The sequence below is a fragment of the Chanos chanos genome, chromosome 5 (genome assembly GCF_902362185.1).
Source record: "Chanos chanos chromosome 5, fChaCha1.1, whole genome shotgun sequence".
Classification (NCBI taxonomy): Eukaryota; Metazoa; Chordata; class Actinopteri; order Gonorynchiformes; family Chanidae; genus Chanos; species Chanos chanos.
The window spans coordinates 34,749,476-34,771,481 of NC_044499.1; the positions used below are offsets into that span (position 1 = coordinate 34,749,476).

The window sequence follows — 22,006 nt, forward strand, 5'->3', positions numbered from 1 at the left end:
TCAAGGAGTTTAGAGACCACCCTTTGAATGAGGTGCAACAAAATCAGTTTCTATAGATTTTGAAAGTAAACAATCTATACCAAAGATATTCATGGTCACCCTAGTGTATTGAGTAGACTTTCCTTTTTATTCTCATGAAGCTGCAGCATGTTTTGACTACTATGCCATATTCATATTTCTGGAAAATAATTTTCAAGTGAAATTCTTAATAAATATTGGATGTAATAAGCCAAAAAATGCTGAAGAAACTTCTCTGAAAAAGTGAAGATATGTTGTATTGTACAGACTAATCAGGGACACTGAATTAATATGAGGGCTTTTTTAGTTAGTCTGTAGATTGTCTGATATTTTTGTCCTTGTTTTTTTTTTTTTTTAATGTTGTTTATATATTGTTTTTTGTTCTTATTTTTATTTTGTTTTTCTGTAATTGAAGCATACCAAATAAGGGACGTGGCCCTTTGGTTCTAAGAAACGACCTATTCTGATTATAGTTTTCGCCCTTGCAGTAGTTGTGAAAAGAATGTGGATCATATGTTATGATACTCAGGGGTATTCTTTACCAGTAGCAGATGAAAGACAAGCATCTGTTACGAATTTTGAATGCACCACCTCCTTTTCTTATTTAAGTATGTACTTAATGTGTTTGTCTGTGTTGTCTTTATTACCATCTCAGTTCCCTCAGAGTGTTGACAGATGTCTTGAGAAATGCCACACATTCAACAAAATGGCATACTCTAAAAGTCTGATGCCATAATACATCTATAGGTGGTCAAAACATTGCACAATTTAAATAAAAGATTTTTAAAAAGAAATATCTTTACGTGTTTTTGACTCGATGTAAGAGGATTAGCCTCCTCCGTCCATTTTCAAGTGTTTCTAACTTTTTTAAGTCCATTTTTATGGCATAATATAAGAGGCATCCTCACCCTGCGAATCGTCTCTACACATTCCAATACACTAGGAGGCGGTATGAACTACGTGAGGATAAACCGCTAGCTGGCACGCCCCTAGTTGATTTTGCTGTTTCACCCTGACCTAGGGCGCGCTCGTTCCACCCATATGCACACGTTCACCGACTTTGGTTAAGCGCAAAACTGACGTGAGATCAGTGCGGAAAAAAAATCTTGTAAAAAGGCACCGAGCGAGGTTAATCGGAAGTGACGTGTTTGTGTCGTCCTCTTTACTGCGTCCATGCATGTGGTGAAAACGCATGGACAAATAATAACAAATATATTGGGACAAAATGCGTATTGAAAAGTGTTACTTTTGTTCCGGACCCATCTATCCCGGGCATGGGATGATGTTCGTTCGCAACGACTGCAAGGTATGAGCTTGTGTTATTTAAATTGAACCGTTTAGTTACTTCCATATTTGCCATCGTGTAAAACTTGGCTAGCAGGTAGCATATAGAAAGCTAACACACGTCTCTCAGCTATATCTTGATTGCTGAAGTGTGCCGAAAGCATAATCTTGAGGTCATCGAAAAGATTGATTTTGACGTTTTTTAAGACGTCGGATGGTTTGTGTTTAAATATAGTCGCTGTTGTGCGAAAAAGCAGCCATTTGTCAAAATATGTTCTAGCTGCCTAGCCAACAACCATCCCGTCTCATGTAAATATTCGCTAGGTAGCCATTAGCTGCCTGATTGATTTAGCCCGAAACAACTTAATCCACTTAAATTTGAGATTATTCGTCTCCATTACATCTTTTAGATATTTAGTGAAGAGTTATGACAACGTTGTGTAGTGTGTTCTGTAAGTTATTAAATGTGCAAACTATTGATCATTGATGGTTGGTTGTGTGCACTCACTCGAAGCCTAACGATCTCGAATTGGTTCACGTTGTTACTTCGTCCATGTTCTGCTATCCAGAGCGGTCAGCGAATAACAGTTTTCCCTGTAGAATCTAAATCGCTTTGAGTATCTGTTAATGAAAGTTGAGTCTTTGAAATTTCTTTAATTCGTTTAGGTCTTCCGGTTTTGTAAGTCAAAATGTCATAAAAACTTCAAGAAGAAGCGGAATCCTAGAAAGACCAGATGGACCAAAGCTTTCAGGAAAGCGTCTGGCAAGGAGTTAACAGTCGTGAGTAAAATCGCAATACTTCTAATACGTGTTTAGTGAAGTTGTTTTTGAAGGAACGGTTTAGACAGCGTGTATGACTCTTTTGTCTGCTATGACAGGATAACTCTTTGGAGTTTGAGAAACGCAGAAGTATTCCAGTCAAATACCAGAGGGAGCTCTGGAACAAGACAGGTAGGCGTTTGTTGCCCATGGTGGTCATTTTTGGAGCAACCTAAAGACCAAGTCTAGATGTTTACACTGCCTTCTCTTTTTCAGTGGAAGCAATGAAGAGAGTGGAAGAAATAAAGCAGAAGCGACAGGCTCGGTTTATCATGAACAGGTGAGAATGAAATCAGATCAGGATGTCTATATTTCAGTTTAAATTGCATACACAATTCAGCCTAGAATTACGGAGTGTTGGTATTAAATGAAGCAGGCTATCTGTATTTTGTTTTTGCCAGTGCATTTTTATATACAACTTTTGTACATTTCAGTGTGGATTTCCTGCAGATTTGAAACTTGCCATCATCCACAATTTTAAGAAAAATGTCATTACTGCACTTGTGTATTGTGAAAAATATGTGCATATAGAGAATATTACTGTAGTATTGTGGGGTTTGCTTCACAAATATTATGTTTTCATGTAATGACAAAACTAGAAAATGTTTACTCTGTGGTTTTTATTACTTCAAACATAAATGTATATTTTGAACTTTGCGCAAGTAAAGATTTATTTCTTGTCACCCTTACATAAAGGCTCAGACTGCACAGAGAATACTTCCCAGAATATTGTTGTCATAAACATACTTTGAAGTATAAAGTAACATCTACCTCTTTCAAAATTACCACTGGCCATATGTAATCATTTTCAATTGATTCTCTTACAATTTTCAGAAGGTGGTGATATACACCCATCATTGTTTAAAAGTCTTGACCATATTCGAAAGGATGCTCAAAACCATAGTTATGTGTGTTTTTGTCCATCCCTGTTGTCCCTTAGTGTAATTCTAAGCTGCACACAGTTTGTTTCTTGTTTTGAGATTGATCATCCCACAGTGCAGGAACCTGTTGGAATTTGTATTGTCATCCTTGGTGCACCTGAGTTAAATTAGGGTTGCTTTAATAAGATGAAGTAGACCTGTAACCGAGCAGATTCATATTTCCCTCTAGTTTTTCTTACTGTTAAACTGAAAGTTCTAGAGTAGGGGTAGAGTTTAGAGTGTCATTGTGAGATCTAAGGCTGCTATTGCAGAAGGTGTCTGCAAGTGCTATACAGTGTTTTGCTAGTCATAACATAATTCTTAAAATGACAGAATTGTTAGTTCGCTATTTGCAGTATAGCATATTTGTTTATTGTGTTATGGTATTATGATGGTGTGGTGGTTTTCTTGGAGGAGATGATTGACTCTTGTGTGTTCACACAGACTGAAGAAGGGAAAAGAATTGGAGAAGGAGGAGGCCATCAGCGAAGTAAAGAAAAACATTCACCTCATCAGAGCACCAAATGCTGGTAAGGACGACACACCACTTGTGTAGCTGAGAACAATAGAGGAGCTTTAGTTATACAGCAAGTTTAGTTTAGCTAGTCTTCTCTGAGTGTGTATGTGGCTGTAATTATTTATGTTTTTCTCAGAGGGAAGGAGAGGAAATAAGAGGTACATTGTGTACACTGTATATAGTGATGTAGGGTTTATTAATGTAGAGATCCACACTAACTTATCTCCTTTCCACACAGGCAAACCCAAACAGCTGGAAGAGAAGATGGTGCAGAAATTACAAGAGGATGTGGAAATGCAAGACTAATTGTGGAACTTTAATGGTGGCGATAAGATTTTATTTCAGTGGAGTTGTAAGGAGCGTTGCATTTGTTTCACCAAGAGGGTTGCCTCCATTCAAAACATCAGCCCCATTCATCAGTGAATCCAAACCTGGTTTTGCCTCTGACTCAGAGCTGAGGACATTCAACAATATGTGTGACTTAGAAGCTAATGTCACATCAGCATTGTTACTAAAGAATTGTTTGGAAATCTGCTGTGGTCTTCTCTTGTGCAGTTAATTTCTCCTCTTTTATGTATTCAGTAGTACATCACAAGTTTTGTAAAATACCAAAATAAATACGTTGCTGTCCCTGAATATAAGATTGTGCAGCTATAAAAATACGTGAACAGCATGTAACTAGATATAAAAATAGTCTCTCCGTGGTCTTTCGGAGGTGAAATCCTCTTCTATTTCATGCCTCTTACTGAATTTTGTGCCCTCTGTGTAGTTACTCTGTTAAACAATAGTGCTAGCATCTTGACCACAGAGCTCTTTAGCTGTCTGATGGGTAGTGGCCTTCCGTTGAGAAATATGTATTCTGCATAGGCATATCATAATTTATGTTTTTACTGTGGTGTTCATTTGGTTAATAGGTTAATTTTAGAATCTTTCATCTTTTCTCCCACTCCAGTCAGTTTTAGATTTTCTTTTCAGACTAATTGGAGATTTGTTGAAAAGTATTGAAGTCCATGACTGTTGGTTCCTTAGAGGGGAGAAAGGAGATGATAACTCCAAACAGGCCAAGGCCAGGTGTCTGATAGTACCAAATTATACTGCTTAAGTGAAAAAGTTACTCAGAACAGTGATGCCTTTACTAAGTTGTAGCATCTTATGTCCCTCTCATCTCTAGTTCTGTGACCAAAAGCATTGTAAAAAAAAGGCATAATGCAGTAATGTCTGTAAAAATTGCTATTCGCATAGAACAAATTAGACTCAAAAATGAGAAACGGTGAAGTGACTCATTAATTAACAGTTTTATTTTGATAAAATGGCACATTTTGAAATACAAACCTTAGTTGCACACATAAAGTGGGAGATAAATCATGTATTTATTTTGCTGTGGACTCATAAGTACCTGCTGATACAAAGTTTTAAAACCATATCATCAAGACTATTGATTTAAAATGTTACCCAAATACTCTGAGTAACCCTTAGCCAAAAGTCAAAGCCATGTGGAATTTTATTTTTATTGTCTTTGACAGCCTGCTTTTCTCTAATTTTAGCTATATTTCATTTCATTTCTGTGAATGTTAAAGTTTAAGGATTTTCTATGACAAATACCCAGTCCTTAATAGAGGTACAGATTCTGGTTCTTAGCAGGAGCAAGATAAGCTATTTAAAATGTACACAAATCAGTCAAATGGGAACAAAAGTAATTAGACTGTTCACAGTTTCAGCACAGGGTTCCCATGCGTGGTACAGTTCCTGCAGAGCTCTGATGTCGTCCATTGCGTTGTGAGCATTGTAGGACCTGTGGCAGAAGTGATTAAACAGGAACTCCTGAGTGTACCTCTCAAGATTAAGAAGCTTTTTGCTCAGACGCCATGTGTCCAGGAACCCAAACACAACCTTATGGAACTTGTCTACCAAACACAACTCTTTCAACACTCTCCCCAAAATGGGGCAGTCAAACTTCATACAGTTGTGACCAACTAGAAGAGGTTTGTTGAAGGTTTTAAGGTAAGAAATGAAGGATTCCAGGGCCTCCCTCAGAGGCACAGTGCTCAGTGGTTCTTCTTTGTAATACAGAGTTCGGCTCTCGACATGAAACCCTGTTACTTTGGAGGCTTCATCATCCATGGGGCGCTGAGGGAGTATGTATCTGTTGAAACTCTGCTGACCACTAATGGCAGCAATTTGGACAATCTCACATGAAGAGGTACCTACAGGGGAAAATAAAGTATTACATCAATAGAAAGAAATTGTTGGTTTTGTCTTAGATGTTCATGGCCTTCTCAATGAACACCTAATCTGTACATGAACTAGGTCCTTGTCTTATTAGTCATTTCTTTGTCATGTTGTCACTTCTGTAAGACCAAGTAGAATATTTTCTGTAGAGCTAGAGAATGTGAACATGGACTGAGTATGATTTTGCTGTGTTAAAGCAGATATATCTTACAAACATTCTCATGTCCTTGACTATGTGAATAATTAAGTCAGCTGTTCTTAGTCAATGATGCAGTGATTTGAGTGACATAGTTTACTCAGACTTCGCCCTCAGTATTGGCTACTTGTTGATAAATCAGTTGATGCCCTGAAAGAGAAACAGTGATAGCATGCTCTCTAGCAACACTGATAACCACTGGAATTCGTGTGGTCTGGCATACTTAATATCATGATTGGGCAACAGCTAGATTGCTGAGAGGTATGTAGCTAATGACATTATTCATCAGTGGGAAGAAGTAAAGCCACTTCACTGTCACATCCGTTCTCCCTTTTAAACAATAAGAATGTGGAAGTAAATTAGAAAGGTAGGACCTTTTCTGCTTGGGAAGAAAAAGAGGTCAAGGTGTGTCATGACAGCATGTAATCACTTGTTGGTTAAAAGTTGTAGAAAAATGTGTCACACATAATAATTGTTCTAAAAATACCACTTATTTGCTTTTAAGAGGAGATATTCACAAAAATCAAGATTAAGGTGAACTGCAGAATCACTCTGTAGTTTCTATTTTCGGAACCACCCGCATTTTCAATTTTGATACAAATACTGCAATTTTATAGACGATGTCTAAATACTAGTTCAAAATCTCTTCCTCGACGGAGCATTTCGATTACAGAACTCTGATTTTTCCTTTCGAGTATTATCAAAACATTGAAAGAAAATTAGAAAAAAATAGGGCTCAAGTTACTTTGGCAGAAAAGTGTTCTACTACACGACTATTATTTAGAATTTCACCAGAGCAGCAAAGGTAGTTTTTCATCATTCTCTATGCTGCTACTCAGTAACTTGCTGTCTTGCAAACGGCGTAAAACCGAGACGACGAAACAGATGCAAAAAACAAAAAAATATTTAACCTTATCAGGGTGTGTATGTAATATAAAGTTAATGAAAACAAACGATATTATACAATGTACAATTTATGTACAATGTATAACATCTATATGTAAAAACATATACACGGTAGAGAAAAGATTAACAATATGGTTAAGTTAGTACTTCTGTAATGAAATAGACTTTACCTAAACCTGTGGTCTCGAGGTCAAAGAACACAAGTGTGCGCGTATGGTCATTTGAAGACATGTTCATTTTCCGATCCCTGTTTTCAGCAGAAAAATCAAGAGAAAGATGCACGAGGTAAATAAACCTTGTTTACACAAAAGGAATAAACAAAAACAAAACAAAGGGGAAAAATAGTGGGAAAGTGGGAAAACGATCAGTTTTTCCTCCGAAAATAAAGGCCTTTTTGAATTGATTAATTAGGCTACGGAAACACCATGAAACAAAACAAACGCATGGTAGGCTATTTACAAACACAGATTTAACCAGATACAAACGAACGTTAAACGAAATAAGAGCAGTGGAAAATAAAGTGATAAAATGGCTAAATCACCATGACTGAATCATACCGGTGTGGAGTACAGTCGAGGACTTGGTGCTGAAATCCAGAGAAGGTTCAGATAATGAAATGTCGCCTGTCATGCAGTAAAGGGTGGTTATAACAGGATGAGAGTAAATGACAGCTTACAGGTGTTTTCATTTTCGTTTCCCTTGAACTGAAACCGGTTTTAGGATCGAGGTATGGCAGTTATCGAAACTGTTCATCTTTCCAATAAAAACATCAGAGCATCAAAGAAAGAGGCAAGTCTGGGTAGAATTTCAATGTATCGACGGTCCGAGAACTTTCGCTCACCTAACTAAACAATCGCACAATGCCAGAGTTGGCAGAATTAACGGTTGCGCGGTGCCTATAGGCTTACGGGCGTTTTGAACAGTCCTCTGAACTTTACTAAAGTGCAACGGACAAGGGAATCAGACACAGATTGCAGCCGTTGAAAATGAGTGAAAGACGAGCTAATGTTTACTGTGCAGTCGAATATGAATAGATCAGTGTTTCTGGAAACATTTGGTTGAATCCAAAGATGGCCAAAATGGACAGTCTTTCCATTGGGCTTATTTATAAAGCCTGTAGACGTAAACACTACCAGGTCTTGACCTGTCATAGCCAAAAGGCGATTGAGCAGGAAATACCTTTATCTTAGAACTTCATGAGTGAGCAGATTAGAAGCATAAAAGTGTAATCTAAAGGTGATTTGGCAGTATGTAAGCGAGTCATTTATGACTACATTACTGGGTGGAGCGTTAAGTGATCAACACATTCTTTATAGGGTTTAGGTTTTTTTAATAAGCGAACGATTATTTGTTCATTTTTCTTTTTTTTTTCTTTCTTTTTTTTTTACATTCATAGATATGATTTGTTAAAGGAAATATTACACAAATTGCACATTATACAGATAACTGTGTCCAAAATAGCACACACACACTGACATTCAAAGCACAAGATGGTTTTTGCAGGCTGTACTGCCTGTTTAAACAAGGAATATGATAATTCAACATGTAAATACGCCGCACGAAGAATGTTCCCAGTTGCATTTTTTAAAAAAATGTACATCCCTATACATAGCCTTCAATATTACAGATTTTTTTTTTTAAATGTGACAGCATGCCTTCCAGTGATCAATACATTCACTGTTCAGGATGTCAGAAATAATGGAACATAAACACCATTTCCAATGAAGCAAGAGAATATTTGTTTTAGAATGTGTTTTTTTGACCTGCTACCTTCCTTCTCTACTTGTGATTAATTTGAGTCAGTACTAACATTTCAGTGAATAGCCAGTTCAGTGAATATCTTAGTGCTCTTTTAATCCGCTGGGCATCCTGTGCTCCTTGTTCCCAAACAAGCATCACACCAGAAATGAAACAGAGCAAGCAGATAAAATCTGTGTGTGAATCAGAACTGACGATAAGCGTCCATCCCCTTCATGGCAAGGTATTTGCAAGCCCTCTGTGTAGCCAAGAGACTGATGTGCACCGTACAATCTAGTCCACAAATAAACTAATAAAAAGAAAACACTTTGTAGTTCTTCCTCCCATTTTCATGACTACTTGAAATAGCCCAGTATAATCATGGTTTATTGTAGTATGCATGCCCTCTGGGTTTTCTAACTCTATAGCACAACAGATTTTGATAACAGAGAACTGACCAATAACATGTTCCTGTCTCTATTGCACCTGACATGAAAATGACAGAAACACAGGAGCCCACGTCATAAACAGCAGGAGGAAGGGACTAATGTCTGCTCCTGTGTAATGCAAATAATGTTAGACAGCATGACTGTAGCTGAGATACAGGTTCATTTGTTGTTTATTGTGAGGTGAAAAGTAAATGAAATGCAAACACTGTAGACATCTGCTGACTACATATATATAGCCATAAACTCACAAAGAGTGGCATCACATGTTGTGTTTAATGAGATAACGCACCAGAGGGTGTTTTTCAAGTGTATCATACCCTGACTGACAGCTACCATGGTCTATCTTGAGCCTAACATAAAACCCAAAAAAGTTCACATTTAACTAGCACATATATTCATAAGTGCCTTAAATGACAATGTTTGCTTTCATTTGGTCTTAATTAATTTGAGATGACTGACATCTGTGCTAAACATGTAAAGGAGTCATAGTGTATGGAATCTGGCAGTGAAACATAAATGACCTTTAAAGGGTAGAGAACCAGAACCAGGGGACGGGTCATACATCAGAGTACTCAGTTATGTAGTACTGACATTAAACTGTAAGTTTAGTAATGCTAATGGTCCTCAAAGGTGGACATTATCATTATTTTTTTTTAGCCAGCAGACCACTGAGTAAAAAAATCCAGTCACAGACAGTGGCCTATTGTCAGTACTGTGAGAAGAGTCCTCTCCTTGTCTTCTGTCCTTCATTTGAAAAGACTAAGCATGAGCAGACACTACTGTTTTGCCCTCCATGTGTGGAGTGAGACTGGACAAGGGGATGACACTTATTTCAGTGTTCTGGAACAGGGTGGAAACAGAAGCAATTCCATAGCAAAATGATCCACTCAAAAGAGACTTCATTTCTCTCTCTCTCACACACACACACGCACACACACGCAGCACACACACGCACGCACACACACGCACGCACACACACGTACACACACACACACACACACGAGAACACACACGCAAGCACACACACGCACACATATGCAAGCACACACATACACACATGCACATATATACATACTCAACATAAACTTGGATCATATGCAAAACACCTCATGTTGCAGATGGGTAATGAAAATGGCTTTTAGCTTACTCTCTATGGAAGGAATAAAAACAACAATATATTAAAAAATAACAATAATAATCATAACATGACAGAACAAAAATCAAGCCCTGATTTAGATACACATAACACTGATGTTTTAGGACAAAGTAAACTGCTATGGCTGAGCACTGAAACTAGGCATTATGTCGAATTCCATGAACTATAACACAGAATGGCTCTCTTGACAATGGCGTTTTCTTTTTTTTTTCTTTCCTTTTTTTTTTTGTAGACAGTTTTTAAAAAAAAAGTGGCACTGATTGAACAATAAACAAGCTGACACAGACAAAACCTGACACCTGAATCCCATACACTTCAGTTTGCAAAATACTCTGAGCTATAAATTTTTCACATGGACAAAACCAGCAGCACTGGAGTTCTATATACACCCCCCTCCCCTCAAATATTATAATAATATTATACATATTCAGCATATGATCAAAGTCTTATATCTTCAGCATATGAAAACGAAAACCGAAGCAATTCATCAAGCAGCCTCGTATACTTCCGTTTGGCTCAGTTCTGTAAACATGAGCATGGACCATTCCCCAAAATGGCCTATGTGGTCCTCTGTCTTAGTCCACGGCTAAAGAGTGCCCCCTCCTGCAGGTGTAATCCCCTGTAGTAAGGAGCTCTTGCATTGGCAGACAGACTTCCGTTATTCCTCTTTCCCTTTTCGTGTGTTTTTTTTTTGGTCACTCTATCCTGTTCCTCAGACTCTGTCCCACAGGGTTACCAAGTTGAGAAAACAAGTTAAGCTGCCACTCTTCTCTGCGTACACTCTTCTTTCATCCATGGGCTCTTTCTCTTCCTCCTTCTCTCTCACCTAGGTGTCCCCAGCTCTCTCCTCCACCTGTCCTCTCTCCTCTGGACGGACAAACAAAGCACCCTGTGACAGCTTTTCTGTGTGCACGCTGGCAGGAGGAGGAAGGAGAGAGTTGGATACTTTTGAGGCCCAAATCCATTCTGTCATTTTCACAAGCCCCGTGCCTCCTCATACCATAAACTCATTGCTACCGTATACTACCATTGGCTGAGCTGAACCAAAGTCCGCCTCCCTCCTGTGCCCACCATTCTCTGGGGGCTCACGTGGCCTTGGTGGGCAGCTCCGATTGGCCCTGGCCCTTGGACGGCTCTTGTCCGAACTTGAAGCACTACGACCTGCCAGTGAAGCCCCTTCTAAATCAGGGGTCAGAGCAAGAAGTGAGTCCCCAGTGGAGGAGGTGTAGAGGGGGCCGGAGGAAGAGGATCGGAAACGGTGGGAGGAGGGAGTGAGGTAAGAGGAGGTGGAGCAGGAGGAGAGAGAGGTGAGAGCAGAGTCGGCTGAGTCCAGGGAGTCTGGTTGTCTCCGAAGGGCCCGTCTGCTCCTGGTCTCTGCCTTCCTTGAACGTGTACCGGACAACTCAGCCAGGCCTTTCTCTGCACAGATAACAGAAAATTTGTTACACACTAACTCATGAACATTACACAGCCCAAATGGTATTTAGCACGCAGAATGACACAGTTCAGCAGGTGACTCCAGTACTCATGGATTAATCAAACAATACTTCTTTTAGTCTGACATTAAAGCAGAATAAATTATTTTGGTTTATCAACTATTTTCTATTTTTATCTTTTCTATATTATTGATTAAATATTGTTCATTTTGGTAATCCTGTACACTGAACAATACAGCTTTTTGAGGGCACAATAGACTCCCTTCAAGGACAAGTAACCCTCAGTCTGGTGTGAAAGACTTTGCTGCAACCCTACAAGAACACACTTGCTTCAGCTACTGGAGGTCACAAGATAATGGAGGAAATGGTGTCTTTAATTAAAACAGGAACAAAATCCTGTCAGATTAATGCTTACCCCTGACATAAAATCACCAGCACACAGACATGTGGATGTGTAAGTCATGCATGAAATGAGAGACTGATCAGCAGTCTCACCACAGAGCTCGGAGACAGCGCCCTCTGTTTCCGCATTCAGGTTCTCAGAGCTGTCTGCTGTGCCAATGGAGGCCTCAGATTCCAACATCTCATCATCTGATGCCCGTGGCTCTAATGCCAGCATCTCATAGGTCAGCTCCTCCCTACAGGGACATAGCAGGACTGTATAAGAGACACTCCAAATAAAAAATGCAAATAAACCAAAACACACCAGGCACAGAGTCAATGACAAATCAAATGAGCAAAGAACTCCCATTCTGAGCTTGAGGATCCTCAGTCTTATGTAAAAAGCCTGACTAGTATATATATTTTTTTGAATCACACTCAAATTTTTAATGTAGCTCTGTGTCTTGGAGTGACAGACAAGTCAAAGGACAGAGACAGAAAAGAGGTGCTTACTTCTCTTTCTGTAAGTTCTCTATTTGTTCTGTCAGAACCCTTTCCTCCTGCTGCATGGCCACCTGCTGCTGCTCGCTGAGACCTGGCTCCGCCCCCTCCTCGCCAGGCCCCTCACCATCGGTCGCCCCTGCCGACCGTGGGCTCATGGGTGGCGAGGGCGTGTGGTTGCTAGTCCTGCGTAGACGATTTTTGCCCTAAGACACACAAAGCGATACCATTAGAACACATCATTGTCACAGTTCTCACTAAAATATGATAGCAACCTTTAGAAGTATTCATGTTTTTTAATGCTTTACTGTAGGCCACTGACATAACTGCCATATACCCAAGTCAAATGATGCTACAAGTCTTAAAAAAAAGGACAACAAGTCCAGAACAGGCGCGGTGTTTGGATTACGATGACTACTATACTAATGACAAAATGGAATCATTCATATCCACAGCTGATACACATGACAATATCAAGATGATACAACAGTAGCTCTGGAGACCGCACAAGCACAAGTATTTTACAGAAAACAACTCCATCACTAAATAAAACAGGCTACACAGGTCTGCATGTTCAGCATGGACTTTCACTGACACACAGAGATAGATGAGATTCATAGTGATTGGCACATCTGCAGTCAGAGAGACAGACTTCACACTTGGTTACCTTTTTAGCTGTATTTGGCTGCACACAAAACAGTTGTGAGGCAAAAGCAAAAAAGAAAAAAGAGTTAAAAAAAAAAAGAAAGAAAGATTAGTAGGGTTAGTGCAACGTAATGCTTGTGGTTATAATTGTATGTGTGGCTTGCTGAATCGAGTTTTGCAGATAGTGAGTTAAATAAGCAGGCTGCTTATTTTGCAGAAGAGATGAAACAAAATAGTGACAATTCCACGAAAACTGATCACAAGACAAACAGCATCTCTTTCACCTCAGATCATGTTACTGCGTCAAATGTGCTTCACATCTTTAGCTGCACTTTTCCCATTCCCCGATCAATAAAACATTTCTCTAAGTGGTTGGATCAAAAAAAAAAAAAAAAAATCCCAGACATCAAACACACACTAACACCTGCAAATACACATTAACACCTGCAAACACTTAAAATAATCCACTCAGACAGACAATTCCTGTTTTGCAGACTAGCTGTTAATAGCATTATAGATCTACTGACACTGACAAGACTGGTCCATTCTGGTACAGAGACATAGACAAAGAGTGAAATTAAGAGATATATTCCATGTGTAGACACAAAGAGAAAAACAGAGAAAGATACACCGTACAGAAAGAGACAACGGACAGAGTACGGCATAGGATGATAGATGGGCGGAGCCGCACAGGACGACTGACAGTGACGGCATGGCAACTGATGATGCTACACTGAGACGAGCTGACAAGGGCTAGCGCAGTAACAGCATTAACTACATACATACCGGGGTAGCTGTTCGGGTAATGCTCATAAACCTAACTGCAATTAGTACAGGTTTCTGGAGCAAGAGATTGGAGGTACCGAGCAGGAGTGGGAGAGGAGAAAACAGAATTAGAGGGGTAGACTAACTCTAATACAACAGGGTGAAATTGATAGGGTAACAGGAAAAAATCAGGTTTGGAAATACAACAACCTTTCATTACTATTATATTGTTAGTTTAAACCATGTCCAGATCACAGCTAAAAAGCTTCAGCAAAATCAGGACCCCAAAGGTCAATGTGAATGATTTCAATGCATGTAGCTGAAATGATGTTAAATGACAGTCACATAATTAAACTTGAAGTCCACAGGCCATACGATGCAGATGGAGTATGATGGAATTGAGGGGTTATATTATGGGCTGCATTTGGGTTGTATGAAAAAAGAATTTAGTACAGTGGAGGTGGAGGGGTGAAGGGAATTGGAATTGTTTTAGGATCACAAAACAGACTTAGTGTGATGATGTTGTAGATGCAGGCTTGACAGATCTATCCTCACAAGATGACATGCGTTAGTCCATTATGAAGTTATTCACAAAGTAATCAAGTTATTCAACAATACAATCATAGGAAACATAGCATTTATGTATGAACCAATGTTCAAATATGCACAGGTGTTGTAAAACATACAATTCCTGTAGTGAAGAAAGATGCATTTTAAAAAGCATTTTAGAGTAGATGGATGTTTACATGGCTCCTCTTACCATGGATCTTCTGATGTGGGTCAGTCTGCTCTTGGCTTTGTTCTCCGCAAACTCCAGGCTGTTGATGTCCTTCAGTCTGGCCTTGTACTTATTCATTTGTTCACATATGATCAACTCCACACACCTGAAAAGTCAAAAACAGAGCTAAACTTTCAAAATACATAGAAAAACATCGACAGTGCTTTTACTTTAAGCTTACAGATTCTTTTACGGCCTTTTAGTGACAGTTCAAGTAACATCAACATAAAAGTTTCAACCACAAACCAAAATTAGTTTTTCCTGGCAAGGGAGACAGGTGTGGTAAAAGATATTTTATGGTAAATTTTGTTAAACTGTGTTGATATTATGGGGAATCACAACATTGAGGGTTGTAATGTGTGAAAGGATCAGCAACGTGTGATGATCGTCTTAATGTATTACAAGGCTTTGCTCAAGACTCTGAGTGAGCGTCATTAATGATTGGTGACAATAATCAGTTTGAAATGACAAATTTGTCTTAGCAAAGCATAGAGATGAACTAATCATCTGATGTTTGGTTCAGTAACGTCATTTGATATATTTCAGGCACACATATCACTTAATCTATGAGTCTACTCTCTCAGAGAAACCCAATCAAGGCTTCAAGACCTGTTATTTGTTAAAACTTGCAAAATCATATTTCATTGGCTGTTATGGCAAGCTATGTTCAGGCATATAAAATCGGAAAGCATTGCAAGCCTTTTGCAGTCACAGGTTTGGAACGATTGTATGATTTTAAGCAGTTTGTGTTATAGGTGTTTACAGTAAGATCACTGCTCTATAATCTACTTCCATACATGCATCAAGAGTAGCCTATAGAAGCCCTTCCATACATACATTAAGACTAGCCTATAGAAGCCCTTCTGAGTGTTAATTTGAATAAAGTGACAGTGGCTTACGCAGTGGTCTTGCCAATGTCCTGCACACTCTGCAGAGGATCAATGGAGTCTGGGCAACGCAGTATACAGGGAGCGAAGACAATGGCCAGAGCATTGGCAGACATTCGATTGGTCTCCTCTTGGAAGGAGATCCTGCAATGAGTCAGGAACATACAATAATATGAAGTATTGAGAAACAAAGAGTCTGAATTCAGAAGCCTTTGGTGTGTACGAAGTGACTTAATTGACTGGTAATGGTATTTCTTATGAACCAACCAGTCCCAGAATCAATGCTGGTTCTTTTGTTAACAATTTCAACTGGGTCTTAAGGTTTCATTTAATCCGAGACCAGCAAGGTAGCAAGTCGTGGAGGCATGTGTGAAGTGTGATGGGCATACCTGACCAGGTGAAAGATGAGGCGCTCTAGAGTACTGAGGTGAGTTCTGCTCAGCTGGTCAATCACAGAGTACACCCCCCTGACAACCTCACGCTTATCCTGCAGACCTGGACAAAGGATAATACCACAAGGACACTAATCAGACCACACTGAACTTAACAACTAACAATGTTATACATGATTTATATTCCATTGTCACAGTGATTAATAAAGCCAATGAAGAATCTCTTCGAAGCAGGTGCATACTGAACAAATGATACAATTGCTGTGAGTGAATGTGCCACAAAGAAAAATCTTAAATATCATACGGATATACAAATAAATGCTTCCAGGGGTGTAACTGTTCAATTAATAAGAGCACCAATTCAAAGTCAAAGATATGCTACAGTGATTTATATCCAGTGATATGACTTCCATACATCGGTTTGTCTTCTCTTCCCACAAATGGCGTGTACCATCATAAAACATATACTGGCATTCATCTGGACATAAGAGAGTTAAAAGAGTCCATACCCATGGCTCTGAGGAACTCTTCATACAGTTCAAAGGTCATCAGAGGGTTGGGTAAATCACGGAGCCACTGTTTGAGTACACTAGCAATGACGTGAATGTTGTAGTCGTCTAAATTTACACTGTTGGCATCTGCAATGGCATAACAGAGGCAGATATTAGGATGTAGTTTGCTGTTTGAGGATAGCTGCAAAATATCACTCATCAGTAAACTGCAGATAATTTCTCATTACAATATGAATGGGGTAAAAAAGGCATAAATAAAACTGTAGGGTGTAGATTTGGGCTGATTTGGTGCTGGGGAAGGGAAGCTCTTGATCTTGCCCAGCCTACCTGTGTCTAACCCTTGCTTCAGCTCTTTGATCTTATTGGTAGAGCCAGACTTTCTGTAGATGCCCTCTGTGTATAATCCATGCATCTCTATATAGTTAATAAGCTTCTCCACCACCAGTGGCACAGCCCTTTCCTCACTGGTCAGACGAGACAGCTCCACCCCAAACTGCCTGGGTGACTGCTCGGGATCGTACTAAGACACAAACACATACACAACAAAACAAAACAAAACAAAACAAACAAAAAAACAAAGAGTAAGCAACATTTAAGGTCTTCTTTAAAACTGATTTTCTGGATTTGCAGCAAATTTATTGGCGTATTCTACAGATGTGAATTTTGAGATATTAATGCTAATGACAGAGCTTTTAATAGTCATTACAGGAACCGACTGTACTTCAGTTGTTTCTCTCAGATGGATTTAGATGTAAATATACTGAGACACACTTACCTTTTTACTGCATTTGGTTGTCATTCTGGAGCAGCACTTTCTGTGACAGGCATACCGACACACTACAAAAGAACATGAAATACAAAAACAACAAGGTCATCATTCAGAACTGTCCATCTCTTTCTTTCTTCATGGTTTCTCAAAAGAAGAACAAGAAACAAAGAAGCCTCTCCCCACTCAGCTCATAGTGTGATGAAGGAAACACTAAGTCCCAGAGGCTGGGTGTTGTCTTGATGGATTCATAAGGTTAGTAGGCAGCAATCTGATTACCATGCTCTCACAGCCTTTGAGAGGCCGTCCGGTGCTTAAGACAGGAAGAATCAACTCACATTTACAGACACAGGCTCTGTCCATCATCCAGATAAGGGAGGAGCAAAATTCACAGTATGTGGGGATGCTATATTGAGTGGATTTGAAGATATGGCCGTTGTATTCCTCGACCTGTAAGACAGAGCGCTATTTAATGACAACTGCAACCAGTGTACAGTGTGAGAATTCGGACGGTACGGAAATAGAGAGAAAGCCTGTTGTGAAACAACAGCACTTCAGCATGACAGTATTCTGCTAGTCTGGGGTCATGGTTAAAAAGCTGATTTCGATAGTGTATGGCACAACATTTATCCTAACTTTGGAATTAATCATGGATTTTTTTTTTTTTTTTTTTTGCACTGTTAAATGACTCGGAAGTATCATTTTGCTAAGTACACCCAAACACAAATAGTTGTTCATTAAGTAGAGCTTCCAATTACCAATAATACAAGAAATTAGGCCAAAGGTGTATGAACACTTTTAAGGTACTCAAGATCTGATGTGTCAATCAAGCATGCCATATTAAGACTAAGGGTCAAAAGACTGCAACATCATGTAATTCAAACTCACAATGTCAGAGTCCTTTTTCCTCCTCTTCTTGCGTTCTGGTTTCAGTGTCTGAGAAAGAGGTGAAGATATCCAGAAATTGTCTCTTCATATTTGTCAACCATCTATACATTCATTAGTCCACCTTTGTACATATAGTGCTTACTATACCTTGCTGATGGTGCTATCCATTGGTTTGTATTCGGTCATGAACTCATCCAGGAAGACTTTGAAGGTGTTAACCCACACTTTGACCGGAGACTCTCGCCAGTCTCTCTGCTCCAGACGCATGGTCTTCTCCAGGATGTGCTCAAACAACGCATACAGATCTTTATAACGAATACTCTTCCCATCATCCATCTGCACAGAGCAAGCCCAGGAAGAAGGTGCTGGTGTTAGTTGGACAGTCATCTGAAAAGTCCCTAACAAAACCCTCACCATCCATTCTCTTAGATTCTGAGCTTTGTATTCTCAGCAGGAGGACAGAAAAACCCACTGTCAGGAGTGTCTCACATGTTTTTGAGATGATGTAAGGATGAATTACTCACAGCCAAAGCAGTAGAGTAGGAGTTGAAAATGTTCAGGCGAAACTCTTTGAGCGCCTTCTTGAAGACTACATCGACCAGAGTGTCTTTCTTGCTGTCCTCTGTTGTTTCCAAGTCACTGATCTACATCACAAACACACAAGACTTTTACATTTCTCTGTGAACCAAAAAAATTATTACTAACTAAACCATGTCATTAAGGTAATGTGACATTCCCACGCTCAGGGGGTACAAATTGACATTATAAAATCATAAATTAAAAATTATTTGTTATTCAGTAGAAAGTGATTCAGCATTTAATTACAGATTAATAAGCTTTGTCACATGTTTATGTAATCTTACACAGACATGTGTTAAGTAATACAAAATATGTTCAAAGTTACTGGTGAGTAAAATGCTAAATTAGCATTTTTTTTTTTTACAAAATGCACAAACACTTTTGAATTATTTCAGGAACATTCTTTCGTTTGACTTATGACCTGAGGTAAAAACAAAGGGTGTGACGAGAAATCAAAAAAGGAGGAATATGGTCATTCAGACCAACTTTTCTACCTTCTTCATGAGGAAGTCATTCATGCTGCGGTAGTCGGCTGCGCTGGTGAGGATGTGTAGAGAGTCATTCTGCCATTGGGCTGGCTCCAGAGCCACACTACTGATCTTCACACTCCTCCTCCTCCTCATCTTTGGAGAAGGCTCCTTATTCTCTTTACTGTCCCTACTGCGACCTACACTCAGCTCTGGGCTGTGAGGAGGAGAGCCACTGTCTGGTCCTGCTGGAGGTGGAGAGAGAGAGACAGAGAGACAGGGAGAGATAAAGAGAAAAAGAAACAGAGGGTGGGAGAGAAGGAAGGATAAGTAATGTATTTGTAATGCATTTATTGTACTTGGCTGCTTTTATTGAAGAAATAGAGATATTAATAGAAAATCTGAATAGAGCTATTATGATATGAAATGGGCAGTGTTCCACAAAACTTCAGGATCTCCTCATTACACCCACAAACATCTAAACCTGGATGACTTCCAGCCACCCACATACACAGCCCAATGAACTCCCTCTTTGCCTGCTGGTGTCTTTGTTCCATGTTCTTTAACCCAATCCTAAACACTTTTAAGTCAGAGCATTTAAGATGTACAAGTAAATTATTTTAATCAGTGTCTGGAGGAGACTTTTTAAGAATAGCTGGGAATAAGTCTTTGTCTCTGTGTAGGCCAGGATGCTGTAGTGTACCAGCGTTCACTCTCACCATTTCTCCTGTCTGACAGGTCACCATCTGCTGAATGGCCTCTGCTGAACAGCTTGTCCCTGGACGGTTTCTTATCTCCATGTTTCGACTTGCTCCAAAAACGCATTCGCCCTCTGACTCTGCCGTCAATAAAGCATCCACGCGTGAACACACACACACACACACACACACACACACACACACATACACACACGCACACACACACACACACACACACGCACGTTGGTTATGGTATGTGTGAATTTGTGAATTGGTTTGTGTCTCTGTGAGTCCATTTGTCCCAAAGAACTAACCGTCCATCCTGATGTAGTGACTTCCTAAGTGTGTCCATCTTTCCTAGGTCTCCTGATGACATAGTCTTATGCATCTTCTTCTGATCCTTTTGTGATGACTAAAAAAAAAATCAAATAGTTATTTTTTTAAAGGAAACACAAAGTACTTTTCATAATTTTTGAAGAGGTACAATCTCTTTCACCAAAACAAATCTCAAATGTTATTTATTTTATTTGCCAGTAGTTGGCAGCATTACACTGATATTAAAAACCCTTTTTATTTTCACTGTAAAGTGTAGTAACACGAGGTTCTGCCTTCCTAACATACCTCAAAAAAAGAACTCAGTATCTATTTCACTCAGTATCTATTTTATCTATTTTTGTATTTGTTTCCTGCTGCATCATATATTCCTTAGCTTTCACTTAAAAAAAAACTTACTATTAAACTAAATATGACTTATCTGGAGAACAGAAAAAGATAAATAAAAATGCTTCCATCCAGCTATGAGGGTTCACATCCTGCTACAAAAGATATGCACTTCTTTCTGAGTCATCTATTAAGTAGCTGCATCAGGTGACATAACACGTAACCACATTAAATCTACATTTAAGTCCATGTGAATTTCAGATGCAAGTACAATCCTTGGGTATGAATAGTGCAGCAGTCAGCAGAAGAACAGAAAAGAGTGAATGTTAAATCTTTTTATGTCTACATTATCAGGAATACATTTCTTCATGCACACTGCCTCCAAAATAATCAAAAGTTCCAGACATGTGTTCTGTGTGTTAGAGGTGAGTTCATGTATCTTCAAAGGAACAAGTAGATGACGTGACTCCCCATCCAAATTCATTCCTTAATAGGTCCACCTAATCGCTATCCCTTCCTTTTGAGCAATTTAGAGACTAACAGACAGATTTCAACAATATCAAATGACCCAGCGTGGGATGAAGGCGGCTCAGTGTCTGCTGCCTTGACCACTGGCGGAGAACACGCCTATAATTATTCAGGATTTCAAACACTGGTCCCAAAATGGAAGGTGAATGTTAAGTGGTGTGAATTTGGACGGGGGGGGGGGGGGGGGGGTTGATAATATGGTGGGGTGGGCAAGTGTAGGAATAAGAGAGCAGGTTTTGAGAGCAACATTCTCAAGCAGCTACCTGAAACCACATGCAAAAAGTAGTTTCAGACTTAAGGTTCACAATCAACTCATCAAACATTAATTGAAAGGAAGATCTAATCTGTCTACAAGAAGACCTGTAAGAGTACAGGGCATTTAGCAGTTAAATTGTGTCCTCTACTCTTCATTACCGTAAAGTAGAGAGGTCTGGAGGCAGTAGTAGGTGTTCAGCGCATTCACCAGAGTTCTGAGGTTAGCAATACAGACACTCCCCTGTTGTTATATCAGATACCCAAAGAGGGTCTGAGAGCAGGGGATAGGACGCAGAGGCGAAAGAGGGTGGGCATTATGTTTCGGTTACCATTTCAGAGTCACTGTGGCTGACTTGCTCTGACCCCCCCTCGGGGTGGGTCTCGGGGAGCGGCAGCGTGTGTGATTGGACGGGAATGTACTCATCGTCGTCTGAGTCGCCCTCTACGTCCACGTTACAGGCGCGGGTTAGGAAGTCAGAGCGTGTACGCGCAATGCGGGCTTTCTTTTTATGGCCCGCTCTGGCCACCTGAGTCATCAAATGACCAGATCACCATGATTAAACACCTCTGTGAGGCTCTAATGGTTTCAATACATACGTCTCAAGTCAAAAACCTCAAAAAATTAATTGTGATCCAA

The 22,006-nt window shown here is 39.6% G+C and overlaps 2 protein-coding genes across 2 annotated transcripts in view; one reads left to right on the top strand and one right to left on the bottom strand.

The window, feature by feature from the left end:
* Positions 1–1,178: 1,178 nt before the first annotated feature.
* On the top strand, positions 1,179–4,194 carry rsl24d1 (ribosomal L24 domain containing 1). Its single transcript, XM_030773599.1, has 6 exons — positions 1,179–1,324; positions 1,969–2,082; positions 2,181–2,253; positions 2,338–2,401; positions 3,486–3,571; positions 3,797–4,194. Exons 1-6 carry the CDS (start codon positions 1,244–1,246, stop codon positions 3,862–3,864), a joined length of 486 nt encoding a protein of 161 aa, XP_030629459.1. The 5' UTR covers positions 1,179–1,243; the 3' UTR covers positions 3,865–4,194.
* A 7,031-nt stretch (positions 4,195–11,225) lies between these two features.
* The window catches only part of myo9ab (myosin IXAb), a 72,370-nt gene continuing 61,589 nt past the window's right edge, over positions 11,226–22,006 (bottom strand). The window contains exons 26-44 of the mRNA XM_030774906.1: positions 21,699–21,896; positions 20,241–20,338; positions 19,972–20,066; positions 19,256–19,476; positions 18,707–18,826; positions 18,330–18,518; positions 18,183–18,230; positions 17,633–17,744; positions 17,304–17,365; positions 16,856–17,048; positions 16,526–16,654; positions 16,014–16,119; positions 15,637–15,768; positions 14,720–14,843; positions 13,981–14,034; positions 13,217–13,234; positions 12,562–12,755; positions 12,163–12,305; positions 11,226–11,650 (exon numbers count right to left, since the gene is read on the bottom strand). Of these exons, the coding sequence (XP_030630766.1) occupies positions 11,226–11,650; positions 12,163–12,305; positions 12,562–12,755; positions 13,217–13,234; positions 13,981–14,034; positions 14,720–14,843; positions 15,637–15,768; positions 16,014–16,119; positions 16,526–16,654; positions 16,856–17,048; positions 17,304–17,365; positions 17,633–17,744; positions 18,183–18,230; positions 18,330–18,518; positions 18,707–18,826; positions 19,256–19,476; positions 19,972–20,066; positions 20,241–20,338; positions 21,699–21,896 (2,661 nt within the window). The remainder of the gene's footprint in view (positions 11,651–12,162; positions 12,306–12,561; positions 12,756–13,216; positions 13,235–13,980; positions 14,035–14,719; positions 14,844–15,636; positions 15,769–16,013; positions 16,120–16,525; positions 16,655–16,855; positions 17,049–17,303; positions 17,366–17,632; positions 17,745–18,182; positions 18,231–18,329; positions 18,519–18,706; positions 18,827–19,255; positions 19,477–19,971; positions 20,067–20,240; positions 20,339–21,698; positions 21,897–22,006) is intronic.

What these genes read in the sequence shown, in the direction of transcription:
- rsl24d1 (XM_030773599.1), top strand. Translation starts at nt 1,244, where the DNA reads ATGCGTATTGAAAAGTGTTACTTTTGTTCCGGACCCATCTATCCCGGG. An exon ending in TCGTTCGCAACGACTGCAAG is followed by an intron (nt 1,325 to 1,968) that starts GTATGAGCTTGT and finishes TAATTCGTTTAG; the next exon opens with GTCTTCCGGTTTTGTAAGTC. An exon ending in CATCAGAGCACCAAATGCTG is followed by an intron (nt 3,572 to 3,796) that starts GTAAGGACGACA and finishes CTTTCCACACAG; the next exon opens with GCAAACCCAAACAGCTGGAA.